The sequence below is a fragment of the Motacilla alba genome, chromosome 10 (genome assembly GCF_015832195.1).
Source record: "Motacilla alba alba isolate MOTALB_02 chromosome 10, Motacilla_alba_V1.0_pri, whole genome shotgun sequence".
Taxonomy (NCBI): domain Eukaryota; kingdom Metazoa; phylum Chordata; class Aves; order Passeriformes; family Motacillidae; genus Motacilla; species Motacilla alba.
Genome location: NC_052025.1, coordinates 17317947 through 17331878, shown reverse-complemented (window position 1 = coordinate 17331878; position 13932 = coordinate 17317947). Strand labels below are relative to the sequence as shown.

The following is a 13932-nucleotide window of genomic DNA, read 5'->3' as shown; positions in this document are numbered from 1 at the left end:
GAGAAAATTCTCAAATATCCTTCAGTGTTCAAGGAAGTATCTGTTAGAATTTCAGAGGAGCAATCTTTTGAGGCTCTCATTCTGCAGCAGCCTTGATTTTAAATATCTAAATAACTTTCTATGTCCAGACTTGAGCAAAATAAATTCTACTGGTTAGATGACAAAATTAATCCAATTCTATGTGCCTGCTTGTCACATACTGTAAAATCTTGATCACCAGAGAGATGAAGACCTACAAGATGTAAATAAAAGATCCTACACCCCACAACAAAAACCTATCTTGGTAAACATATTTTAGGTAGGATTAGGTAATTCAGTAGGCTCCTGAAATTTTTAAATGTCTTGCGTTCCAAAGGTATGAAAAACTGGGAGTGTAAAACCCAAGCTAGAGACAATTCTTCTTATTCTTTACAAAAAAATGTATTTTAACAAGAGCAGGTATCACAATCTCATTCTTCCTCAGAAGTCCTTTTCCCTTCTCAAGCCATTACATCCTCTTGTCTTTGAAGCGGTTTTCAGTGGTAAGCAAACACCATGAAAATTCTCATGCATGTAAGAGAAGCACAAACCATACTTTAGTACTCACTGCGATTTTATGATTCCGCATCATATTATCAAACTCTTCATTAATTTTTTTATATTTTTCTTCTGTATGTGGCGTGAGCACATATGAAGTGTCAGGGTCCGGGCTGTCGCACCCTCTGTGTTCCTTCTTGTTCAGAGCCTAAATAATGAAGTTAATAAAAAGGATCAACAAATAAAAAGTAGAGATAAAATAAAAGTACTTACAGGGCCTCGCTTGAAAATAAAATCACTATCTTCATTTAGTTTGCTGAATCTGTCCTCCGATAGTGGACTGTGCTCAAAGTAATCGTCAGCATCAGGGCTCTCACAACCATTAAGGCCTTTCTTTCTTAAGGTCTGAAATACAATTGGAAAATTCACATACAAATCATACTAACTCGCCAAGAAGTTTTGTACACTACTGAATCATTCAGAGCCCCTGAAACTACATTAAACTTTCACAGACAAAACTCACTGTGCAACAGACAGAATCAGTCTTTCAAGATAGTGGCAAAGTACACAAAGAGAAAAGGTTCACCCCGGTGCCCTCTCACAGGTAACTTCCCCCTACAACCACTTCATCTCCCAGCACTGCATGCAAAATCATTTTTAGACAAAGGCTGATGGAGAGAAGCTTCCTGACAAGGAACATTCAAGCTTGTAGCAAAGGAGTTCATGCCTTCACTGGTAATTAAAAGCCAGTTTACTGGATCTTTAATGAATTTATTTTAACATCCCAATTTTAACATTCACATTTTCAAAAGTATACAGTTATATTCTGACAAACACAGTGGCTAAAATTCTGATCCAGTTAAATAAATGCAGGACATTAATATCTGTACCATTTGGTCTCAAAAGTTGACAAAGACAGGATCTTCCTGTCATCCTGCACGATAACAAGAACTGCAAAAAAGAAATTACATAATGCCTCTCTAAAATGACTTCGTTTGCTAAATATAAGCTTTTTTAGAGTCCTTCAGACTAACTTTATGGAGCTACTTCCTGTTTTCTGATGGAGAACTCACATCAACATCCCCTGGGAAAAAAAAAAAAAGGCAAGCTTGTCTACAATCCAGCCATTAAAGAAAGGATGTGAAACTACAGGCCACGTGACCAAATTACAAGATATGTTTGTATTTCTTGTTTTTCTTTTTTACCCTATTACACAATCAGAAATTTTTCTCTGCAAGCTCTAATTTATAACAATACAATATTTAACGCACTACCTGTGAAAAAAAATCTTTAATTTTTTTTAAAGTTTCAAAAGGAAAGCAGTAAAAATTTTAAACAGATATATGTTATTCATACATAAAGCAGCACCAGGACTATACAGGCATGAGGGAGTTGCATACTTCCTTTCTGTCAGAAATTATCTATATTCCATGAATTTTACATTAAAACCCCTAAAGATCAGAAATCTGCAAGCTGACGTTTCCAGCACCATAAAAATCCCCATGTTTTCCTAAAGAAGCAATTTCCATTAAGCACTGAAATTCTGATTTACAAAACATTTCAGCTCATAGTATTCACCAGCATTTTTTTTCTGTCAACTGATTTTTAGTACAATAAAAAATACATACGACTTCCTCACTATTCATATATATGCAAAATCCTGCTTATTTCTACCGCAATTTGAAAGCAGGAATTGAAAATCCAATTTGCTGCCTGAAATTCTTTAATATCACAGTTCACCATAAGCTGCAATTCCTTCTCAAGTTTCCTGGCTTGCTCCACGTATCCCACACAGTATCTGGAACTCCCACAAAAATGTAATCACTAAATCAGCATATGGGAAAAACAGGTGTAGGCTCCTCCAGCACCTGTCACAGCTCCGATGCCGCTCCTCCAACCAATAGCCGGACACGTAAATGGACTTGGCCATACAAGGGCCGGCTGCTCGGCCTCTCAAGGTCGGAGCCTGTTATCCCTCTCGCAGCCCTTCCCAACAAGTCAGCCTGCCAGTCTGCTACACTTTGATATCAGCAGGGAAAATGTTAACGCTGTGTAATCTGGATTACACTTAACCCCTGCAGCCCACGGCGCTCTGGAAATAGAACCCACACGTCTTCGGGCGCGTTGGGCGTCAGCGCGCGGTGCCCGGCACACGGCGACAGAGCTGCATGGAGGCTCTGCAGAGAAAGGGCTGCAAGACATGCACGCACAGAGTGCAGCTCCTGAGACAAAAACTGAAGTCTTGCAGCAAGGCAGCTTCGGCAGAGCTCCTTTCGATAGTCTAAAGCAATCCAGGGAAAGCTTTTAAATGTAATGCTGCCACTTCATCCCCCAGCCAACGGTAAATTATCCTCCTCCGATTTAAACAAAAAGGAAGAGATTTAAATGTAAAAATACCTCCTTCCTCTCGGTGACTGCGTGTCATTTTTGCTAACAATGGGGTTAACTCTGCTTTGTGTCATGAGGAAGGAAAATGCCTCAGTATCTCCCGTTTCAGGCTCTGGAAACCGTCACTCCAGATGGGGTTCCTGTCATTGTGGAGGGATTTAAGCCACAGTTCCCTGTCACAGATAATAAGGCTGGGTCCAACAGCCAGAGCTCTGCCTCCTTATCACCAAAACACCAAGTGCCACTCGGAGGACCTGACCATAAAAAGCCTGCGAACTTTTATCAGCGCCCAGCAACACAATAGTAAAGCATTCCTGCTCGGTGGCCGGGGCTGCGCTCGGAATGCCGCGGGCTGCTGGCACGGGCGGGCCGAGGCGAGGCGAGGCGAGGCAGCCCCGCCAGAGCCCGGCCCCGGCCCCGGCCCCGCTCGGAGCAGCGGCCCCGGGCCTGCCAAGCGCGCCGCGGGGACGCAGCGAGGCCAAACGCCGCACACAGGGGCTGCCTCCGCCCTCGAGATTCTCCAGGGCTAAAATTCGTTGTTTCTCCAAATAATGTAAATAACTCGGCTCTCCGAGCAATTTCCAAGATGTTATCACAGAGATCAACATTTTACTAACTTTGAGGTTGTTCAGAGGAAAAAATTTGGTGAGACGAAGTAATTTGCGTAACGTGAAGAGAGTTTTATTTCTCTGCTGCGATACACAAGCTTGTGTAGAACAAAACCATAGTATTTGCACTGAAGACTAATAGATATAAGGCATATTTTTTTCTTACCACAGCAAGAGGGGAAAAGAACATTAAATTTCAGGTTTTGTTATTGGATGCTCACTGCAATTACCTTCTGGTGTGAAGTCTTGTTTTCCAGATCATGTAAGGGAATGTGTAGCCCTTTCAGTAAATCTGTGTTACTTTCCACTTCCTCTAAGACTTAGCCAAAATTACTGGAAATTGTTCCAACATGTTTGCCAACACACTGTATTGTGCCCCAGTAACTAAGATTGTGCAGCTTTGATCTCAGACTGCACTAACTGATGAGAGAAAAATACTGGTTTTACTCAGAAAATAATGCTAAGTATTTACAACGAACCAATGCAGGTGTGAAATCTTCTTTTAAAAAGAATGAAGGAAACACAAAAATACATTTTTGTGACACACAAGTGTTCCAGACAGCTCTGGTCATCTTGATATTGCAGAATGACCCAGAAGCTGTGAACTGCTTCTATTCCTCTACTAGTCTAGTGCTGATTTATTTTGATTGGAATGGCAGAGCTTAGAAAACATTGTATGAGAATGGCTGGACCAGCTATGATGGGTTTAAATATTGCAGTCAAGCACATGGTACATGAGCCCCAATATTTTCCTGAACTTCCCCACACATATGCAAAGTAGTTTTTAATTGCACTTTGCAATTAAAATTAGCATTTTGCTAATTTAAGAAAAGAATCATGCCTTGGCAAGAAGCAGCTAAGGAACAGAAGAAGGGCTTCTTGCAAAACAACAACACAAAGGAATAACTGGCTTCTCTCTACGATTCAATAAAAATTTTACTGAAACTGATAATACAAATAGCAAAGAGTATAAAAGCACAAAAGCACAATAAAGTCATTTATTGTTTGATCCTTGAGGAAGCAGAGCTGGTATTCAACCATCTCATCTTCCACAAAATCCAACACAGACACATGGAAGGCAGGAGCCTGAAGGCTGCTGAGCCCCCAGAGCAGGAGATGAAGCCACCACCTTCTCCAGGCTTGTTCCAGCCTGGCTCCCAGGGGCTCCAGACACTGCTCAGGGGCAGCTCTGGGATCCAGAAACTCTGAACCAATAAACATGGATGGGTCACTGCTTCCAGAGAGCAAGTGACAGCCCGCAGCTGGCCCCCTCCCATCCAGACCCTGGCCTTTCCATCCCACTCCAAAAGGAAATGTTGCTGATGATTAAAGAGCACAATCAGCGCGTTTTGTGCTCCCATCAGTGAGTTTGGTTAAAAAGCCAAGACTTCTGATATTGCGATCTGGGCTCCTTACCAGCCCTGGCAGAACTGTAAAGAACTTGATTATGTTCATTGTCACGTCAGGAAATGATATTTTTTTGCCTTAAAGCAAGAATGTAGGATGACCTCATGTGTAAAAAGTGTTATGAAGTGTAAAAAAGTGTCAGGTCATTCAAAACACTCAATGTTTGGTTTCTTGTAATATTACACAAAAAGGAAATGGTTGCTGCTGTCAAAGCTACCATGTATCATGTTAACAGCTCTATTTTTGCACTTACTATTGGAGCTGGCCAGAGAGGATTTTTGTTGGTGTTTCATCCCAAATCACTGGGAAAACCATGTCCAAAATTTGACTAAGACTGAAATGAAAAGTGATTTCCCTTGGAAAAGGAAAACCTTTCACTTAAATCCTGTGGCTAGTTCTCCTTCTGCTCTTGCAATCAGAGCATTAAAAAGCTGCTAAGCAGCACAAATTTGGAGTAAATATGTTTTAAATATCATAACTGTTTAAAGTGTAAATATTCCTCAGGCCTGAAGTAATGGAAAAGCCCTACCAGTACTGCTAAATATTACTGCTGCCCTGGTAGGCACCTCCACCATGGATATCAAAAGGATAAATGATGAAAGTTTCCTGATGCTCTGGAGATGCCATGCAATAGTGGAGAGTTTTTTTTCATTTTAGTGAGACAAAAATAATTCTCCTTGGCCATTCTTTAATTAACTTATTTTTGCTGGTTTATACTCATCTGCAGCAGGAATAGGTGGGTGGCCAATGTGTGGCAGAGGAGGCAGAAGGACTGGCCCAGCCTCGCTGGTAGCAGCAAACCTCAGCCACAGCACCACTGATAGTCACATCCTACATGAAAAGCCACACCTTTTTTTCCTGTGATAGTCACAGAAATGAAGGACAAATAAAGCAGCCACAGCACCAGATTCCCACCCAGTTTTCTTTCTTACTACATGAAAGATCAGTGAGACAAAGCAGGGCATATTCCTTTGCTGCAGCTCAGCTCCCTTCCCACAGCAGGCAAGGACTACTTGTATCACTACAAGCTTTGCATGCAGAGAAACATCCTGCTGAAAGCAGGACAATTGTTTTATTATTTGCTTCCTGATACATATTATTGCCAAGAAGCTGAGCCTAAAATCTGGCAGTTTTTCTCTTCTTTTATAACACAAAATATTCCACTTTCATCAGCCTGAACAAAAGAAAGGTGTCTCATCCTTTAGATATCATTATGTCTCCCCTATTATGTATAAAACATATTCAAGTACCCGAGGAGTATTTTTAGTCACCAAAAGCTATTTTTAGTTTCTTAACTTCCTGCGGGTCAGTTTGGCTACAGAAGCATCATCATTGCTGTTTCTTTCCTCCAAATTAACAACACAGCTCTGCAGAGTCAGACCTTGACCCTACAGTGCCGGGTACACGAATTTACCACTGTCTAAAATCCAAACAGGAGTGAATCCCCACGAACATCCAACGAGAACAGCCAGAGAAAAACCAGATAATTCAACTCGATAAAGGTGTTTTGTCTATTTAAACTCATCAACATTATTTCTGTAGGCTGAAATTTCTTTTTCCACAGATAGATGTAGTGTATTGTTTCATGTGATGTTTACAAACTCAATATATTTTCCTCAGGCTCTATTAATATTCTCAACTTCAACCACTGAAGCATCTGCAAATTTCCTTATGAAGCTGTTTTCCTGTCCTTTGAGTTGGGAGGCTACTTACATTTAGCCCTAATACTGTTCCTTTCAGTATCCCTGACACATTTTCAATTACATTTTGCCACGCTATCAGTTCAAATTTCACATTCTAATTATAGCCACAAACACATCCATCCCAAACCAGCTCAGGGAAGGAGTGGTGCCCGGCTTTCAAAACTTCCCTGAAACGCACAGGAGGCCAAATTAGATTATGACAGACATTTCCATGAGCTAAGCAACTTGGAGAGCTTAACTTCTTAAAGAACAAGACCTTCCAATCTTTCTGGCAGGCTCCCCAACCATAATACTGCATGCTAAAGAAAATTTGAACTATTGACATAGTCTACTTTCAGCTTACTTTAAAAATATTTTCAATACTTGTGCTCAATTAGTAGTGATATTTAAAAAGCAAATAATTGACATTATGCAAAAATACATGGACATGAAAAATTCTGAGTGAAGTACTTAAAGTTTGCTACAGCTATTGTATTTCTTGGCCAAATATTATAGCTTGCTATGGAAAAATAAAAGGAGGTTTAGGATTAATTGCTTATTCCAGGGTTTTACAAATAAAAAACTTCTGAGCCTGCCCAGCATTATCCATAAAATACAAAGAAAAAGCAGAGCCCTTTTAGCCACGCTTTATGTTCGATTTTAGGCAAAGGTGTTCAGCATTTACAAATGAAAAATGTTCATGATTTGAAATTTTATCAGTGTCCCTGCTATAAACCACTCTAAGAAAAGACACTGTCTTGTTTCAAATGTTGGACCACTTCCAGTATCTGGCAAATTTTAACATGTATCCCTGGCTTGCCAAACATGAAAGCTAGCTGTCAAATTCCTCCCAGATATGATAAAGATGGCACTCAGGATTCAAACTCTCATTTATATAAAATAACACATACAAAAGGTTTTTAGACTTGATATGGCATGAAGTTTAAATTCTAGCCTGAAGCATCTTTGCTGTGAAACATTATTTTAAGCAGATAACCACAAGCAATTACTAAAGAATTAGAACTTTCTGGGCTATAAAATCCACACTTCACCCCCAGAATATTACCCAGCTCTGGACTGGAAGGTATGGGAAAGGCAGCTGCATGCTTGTATTTGTGATGTTAGAGAAACACTATCTTTGAACTGTGCACTTCTTAAAGCAGTTGCTGACCTACAAACAAGCTGGATTGCTTGGTCCTAAATGAACTCCTTGAGGCTTAAAATGATTAGTAATCCATTAGCACTGATAATGCTGTTTCCACAGTGACAGCTTAGTCAAGCTCTCAAAGTCCAATTTTTGATGCATTTGTCTTTGTTTCACTTTCTATCCAACTCAGTAGATCATTAAATTTTATATCACTGAGCAGATTTGCATTTTACCTGTTTTACAGACAGAACCATCAACTAGATTTTCCCATTAAAGAGCACTAAAGTGCCAGTTTAACTTGATCTTTTTCAATCTTTTTCTTAAAAAAAAAAAGACAAACTAGACTGATATTCATCTTCAAGAAACACAAATTACCCCTTAGCATATAAATTAAATACATTTTATAGTTCTTCCAGGGACTATAAATTTGCAAGCAAACAAAATTAATGGCAAAATGGAGCAAAACACAGCTCTATGTTAGAACATTCCAAGAGATATTTCATGGTACATAAATGCTTTATTTCAGTCCTCACCCAAATAATAACACATAGATGCACAAACTCAGCCTCCCAAATACAGATCTTCACGTACTTGCAATGGTTAAATTATAAATCAGCAGCAGCAGTAGCTGACTGAAGGCCTCCTTTCAGCAACAGTGCACTGCAGATAAGCCATATGGAACATGAAAAGTTTCCAAGTGCAGCAATCCATCTGCATAATATCCCTCATAATCTTTTAGAAGTTCTTTAGGAAAAATATTATCTCCTACTCAGAGTTTGCCAAGAAAAAAAATGGCTTAACTCTGATCAGAATTCATTTAATAAAAAGAATGGGGTTCTTTAGGTCTACCTGCCCATGTAGTATTGCAATTACAAATACTTTTTGTCCTGAATAGTTCTTTACAGCTTTAAAATTGGAAAGGATAACAGAACTGTTTCAGAGTCTTGGTACTAAAGATAATTTAGTGCTGTCAAAACAGTAATTACAACACGAATGGCAACCATTCCCAAAGAAAATGTTTAGTAGATTCCAAGGATTTATGCTATTGTTAAAATACTGTTCACATGTAAGATTATGGGCACTGACTACATCTCCCAGAACAAGCTCTAACACCTTTAATACTTGTATGGAACCACCACCTTGTTTCACCAAAAAACACCCCAAAAAAGAGCAAGCTGAATAAGACAACTGAAAGCAGGTATTTGGAAACACCAGCTGACACCAGTGTGTACAACAGGAAGCAGAAAGCCTTCCCAAAAATAAGGAAATGGGGTACAACCAATTACACCTCTCGTTTTACTGAACCCAAATAATGAGAATGTGGGACTTCCAAACACAGCTCTAATAATGTCCCAATTCATGTTTCAAATACAGAATTTCTCAGTTGTGTGTCAACACAATAGATTTTAATATGTTTTTTTCCTGCATAGCCTTCATTTAGTGCAAATTATTCAAAAGCCAGAGCACCTCTTTGAAGACTGTCCTGACTTAATGTGAAAAGGGTGGGAAATGAAAGGTGGGACCTTGAGAGGTGGAAAGAAAAGGCCATACAGGAATCAGGAACAGAGAAATTTGAGTAAGATTTTTCATGTAAATCACGTTCAACATTAGATAAAGACTGGCTCTGGAATGTTTGGGGTTTTTTTTCTTTTTAAAAAGTCATTTTAATCAGCAAGTACTGAATTTTAAGTTATTTGCAGGAAAGAGCAGGGCTTTAAATGGTACCAGTTTGTTACAGTTATAGAAGAGTTTACAGTGGGACAATGTGTAACAGCTTTTGTCTAAAAAATCTTTACAACATTCCCAAAATATTTGGAATTTTTAAATAAAAAATATATTATTCACTTTCTGTTGAAATTACCTAGTATTTCCAGTAAAACATAAAATTTAAATTAAAATTCACCCTACTGCCAGTTTAACTAACTTGCCTAGCATTGCATAGTCTACACTATGACTTACAGGGCTCCCATATGAAATATCACATCACTGATATGACACAAGATGTACCAAAAAAACCTGGGTAAGTCACTAACTGGATGTGTACTCATCCACAAGTATTGTGAAGAATGTTATGTCACGCGTTGTGTGTCACATGTCACATGTCAGTCACATGTCACACATTACAGGCTGTTAGGGTATTCAGAGGTCTGTACCACAGGAACTGCCACCACCAATATTTTCCTTCTTCAGCTACAGCTGGTCCTCAAACCACTCCAGGAGCAATCACCAAGGGAAGTGTTTTGTTCAGGTGAGTGCTGAGCGTTACAGCCCCCATGGGCCACAGCACCTGCAGTAAGACCCTGGCAGGGAATAAGCCACAGACTCCCTGAGCCTTCGGCTGCACAAGCAGCATCAGCTCGTGGCACAAACATTAGGATTATTCCAAAGCAACATATTATAAACTGCAGAAATGGTGAGGTCCAACAGGCAGGGAGTAGTGAAGCACTGGAGATGACCCTCCCCTGCTTTGGGCAGCTCATGTAAAACAGAGGCTGAGGAAGAGACACGATCAAGAAGCTGCACTGCTGCTGTCCCTCCTGCAAGGTGGCTAATCCCTGGCAGAAGACACAACCAAACCCACGAGCCTGAAGTCAAAAGATGGGATTACATGAAGTCTCCACTGAAATCAAGCCCACCACACAAAGAACAGTCCTTCATCTTGCTGTAGTTGCAGGAGATGCTTTGTTCTGGGTCTATTCTTTCCACGCACAGCTTGTGTGAAGTCACTCTCTCTTGATCAACAGATGCCATGGTCCTCACTTTGAAATTGCAAAGTAAAAATACACTTTTCTGTCACTACAGAATTTCAAAAGCACCAAATTCTGCAGCAACACAAGGGCTGCAGAATACACGAGACCAGCACAGCTTGAAGAACTTGTTCATACAATAATTATGTCTTTGTGTGACTGCCTGCATGAACTCCAGCACTAACAAGCAATGAGCTGTTGCGGATTTTCTTGGAGTCAATTTTCAATCCTGCTTAACACAACCTCTCCAGAACAGCTAAACCCAGAACTCAATCTCTGACAAGCGTTTCCCGAGCAGTGGGTGTGAGAACTGGACCTTGTGTGTCTGCCCTATAAATGTAAAAAATAAAAATATTCTCCTAACACAGAGCAGAAACAGTTGGAAAAACATCGCTTGCGCAGCTGGGAAATAAAACCAAGTTTCAGACAGAGGAGAATCCAGTCCCTGCCTATTGCAGGGCTGACTCTGCAGAGATTTTTGGTAGAGCACGCAAAAGCTCTGTAGCACTATCTGACACGGATTTAGGATTCTGGCCCTCCCAGCAGCACAGCCTCCAGAGGGGCATCCGATCCAATCTGAGATTGTAATGATGCACAGCCAAGTCAGCTGCCACTCATCACTCAGTGATCAGCTTTTTCTGGTAGTTTATTAAAAAATGAGAACATCACAGCGAATTTCAGTTCACAGCTTTAAAGTCATGTCACTGGTGTAACTGTGACAGGGCTGGCGTAGGACAGAGAGCACCCTGAACTGCAGCTACATAAAATCACTGCTGGCAATTGCGCAGCCAAGTACAGTCCTTATTAGCAAGACTTCAGAAATTGCTATAAAAAGATACATTCTAGACAAACTTCAGTTATCTATATGCTTTAAGTAGTGACTAAATCTGGAATTCATCAAAATTCAGAATACCGGCAGAGCATGGTAAATTTAAAGCACCGGCAGTGTTTTAAAGAGGTAGAAGAAATAATGTATTCTTAATCCTAAAACAAGAAATTTATTCACTGCTTTAGATACAAGGGAAGTACAGCTTTAGATTATTTGCAGGCGAACCAAAGCTGCTTCAAAAAAAAAAAATCGAAGTCTATCCTACTTCTGAAAATTCTTTATATATCAGCAATGAAGGAATGGAAAACAACATTAACTCAGAACAAAAACTTTTTGCTAGCACTGTCAGCTTTCTTAAAGTCACCGGTAATCTGATATTTTGAAATAAATAAATAAAGAGGTACGTTAATCATGTGTATGTCCAAAGCAATTTCAGCACAGCCAAAGAATTAAAATAATACTGTTGAGTAAAACAGTATTACCAAATGCAAGATATGGAAAAATCAATAAGAGTAAACAGCTCCAAAAAAATACTGTGGGAACTAAGTGTTGAATTTAACCTCCCAAACTAAAAAGAAAAAGATGGAGGGAGAAATGAGAGACAAAGACACAACCAGGAGGGGCAATCGTTCTGTTCAGCACAAAATGCACAGCTGTCTTCTGTCACAATACTGAAAATAAGTATTTGCTACCTTGACCACATTTTAAATTTTTCAAGGTAGTTGTTTTTTCCTAAACTATGAGTGGGAATTAAATCCCTAGGTAGAACATGTTCATAAGTCAGGTTTATAGCAAACACTTCTACCAGAAAAAAAATAAGATTCAAACCACTACAGACAGACACATAAAAATATACATGTGTGTGTGTATACATACATATATATAAAAGCTTTTGATGACTCATTCCAGACCACTTCAGTTTTCAAGCACTTTCCCTCTTCTTAAGGTAAGCTAAAAGAAAATTTTAGTCCTTAACCATATATAAATCCTCCTCAACCACCTCCTTAAAATGTCTCAAAGGTATTTGTGTGCCATCTCAAATTATTTGAAATGTTATATGCAGTATAATTACATTTACATAATCATTTAGCAAATCAAGCCCAATAATGCCTACATTTTCTCAGCATCATGGGCAGATTACCAAGTCTTTTCCTTCCTTCACTGAAATAATTTTTAAGCTTCTTCCTTCTTTTAAATGTGCACCACTTATTCCCACAGTGTTTGGAGACCAAATCAAGTGGTTTGAACTACAAAAATACATAATACTACACCAATACATGTTCTTCTATCAGCTCAAAGCTTTTTTCTTTCTTTATTCCCCCAGGTTTTGCTCACTTCTGGCAGTTCTCCATCTATCAAATATGCAGGAATGCAAAACAATGTTAACACATCACAGTGCCAGCCTCCCTCCAATCTCCAGTGTGTGTTTAACCATCAGCATTCCTGGTGCCACCTCACAGTTCTGTAAAGCTCTGCTGGTATTTCACACAGATTTGGAGATTTCAGCCACATACATTCAGCATCAGTTTTCATTTTCTTGGTTGCAGGGCATTTTCTTCTTAAAAATAAAATTTTAAACTTACAATGTAGCTTGTGTTATAAAACATTTCAAAGAAATAATTATTTTTTAAGAATTTGGCCCAGTTTCCACCATTTTACTTTTCAGCTTTGAACAGCAAAATAGGGAAGCCCAAATTGCTTTGCAAATCCTTATCTAGATCGGATACACCAGGTATCCACCAAGGAAGAAAATAAGATCAATTAACTGAAGGTCATTCTCATCTAATTTTGTATGTGTGCATCCAAGTATATATTTAGATACAATTCCCAGATCTTCATTTTCATATGAAGTCAACCCAAATTTAAAAAAAAGGAAGCAATGAACCAATTCAAGTGCTACCAAAACAAACTACTACGCACCAACAACAGTTCAAAATACACATTGGTTATTCCCAGCCTGGAAAAGAAGCAATGCTGGGAGGTGGAGAAAGCTGGATGAAAAACAAAACCAGAGAGCTTTTGGTTTATAAACACAGTGTTTCAACACCAACTTTTCTGTTTATGCTCCCCACACTGTTACACTTGTCTCTTGGCATATGCTCCATCTGGCTGGGGAGATGCATCTGCTTCTTCCTGCTGCAGGCTCTCCACGTGCAGCTGAGCTCTCCGTGCTCACTCGGAGCCAGGAGCCAACAATCCCATCTCTGATCCCAGAGATGTTCCTGACTACAGAACGTGCACTGTTTCTCTAACAGCTCCATTAACATTCGGTGAAAAGGCAGAGATGAAATGTATCTTAATGCAAGAAAACAGCTGATTACAGCAGAAGATTCAACTGGCTTGTTGACCCTGCTGAAAGCAGCAGCAGGGTCATTTACCTGCTTTGTCTGAACTATGACAAAACCACTCTCACACCAAACCATGAAAAATGTTACTCCCCATTACAGTCACCTATTCCCATGGTAAGGTATTTAATACAAACATCCATATCATCTGCTGGAATTCACACCAGAGCAGTCCTTCCACAAGAATGAGTATGATTGCAATAATTATGTGCCATAGTTTAAGATAGATTTTTTTGTACTTTCTAGTTATAATTTTTATTACA

General features: G+C 39.5%; 1 protein-coding gene across 9 annotated transcripts in view; it reads right to left on the bottom strand.

Annotated features, from left to right (window-relative positions):
• MEF2A (myocyte enhancer factor 2A) overlaps positions 1-13932 on the bottom strand; it is an 82651-nt gene that overhangs the window by 26239 nt on the left and 42480 nt on the right. For 4 of the 9 annotated variants that reach the window (XM_038147616.1, XM_038147613.1, XM_038147608.1 and 1 more), the window contains one exon: positions 575-724. In XM_038147616.1, coding sequence (XP_038003544.1) covers positions 575-724 — 150 coding nt within the window. Of the gene's footprint in view, positions 1-574; positions 725-789; positions 922-13932 lie in introns of all 9 variants that reach the window. The other 5 variants (XM_038147611.1, XM_038147615.1, XM_038147610.1 and 2 more) reach the window with 3 other exon arrangements.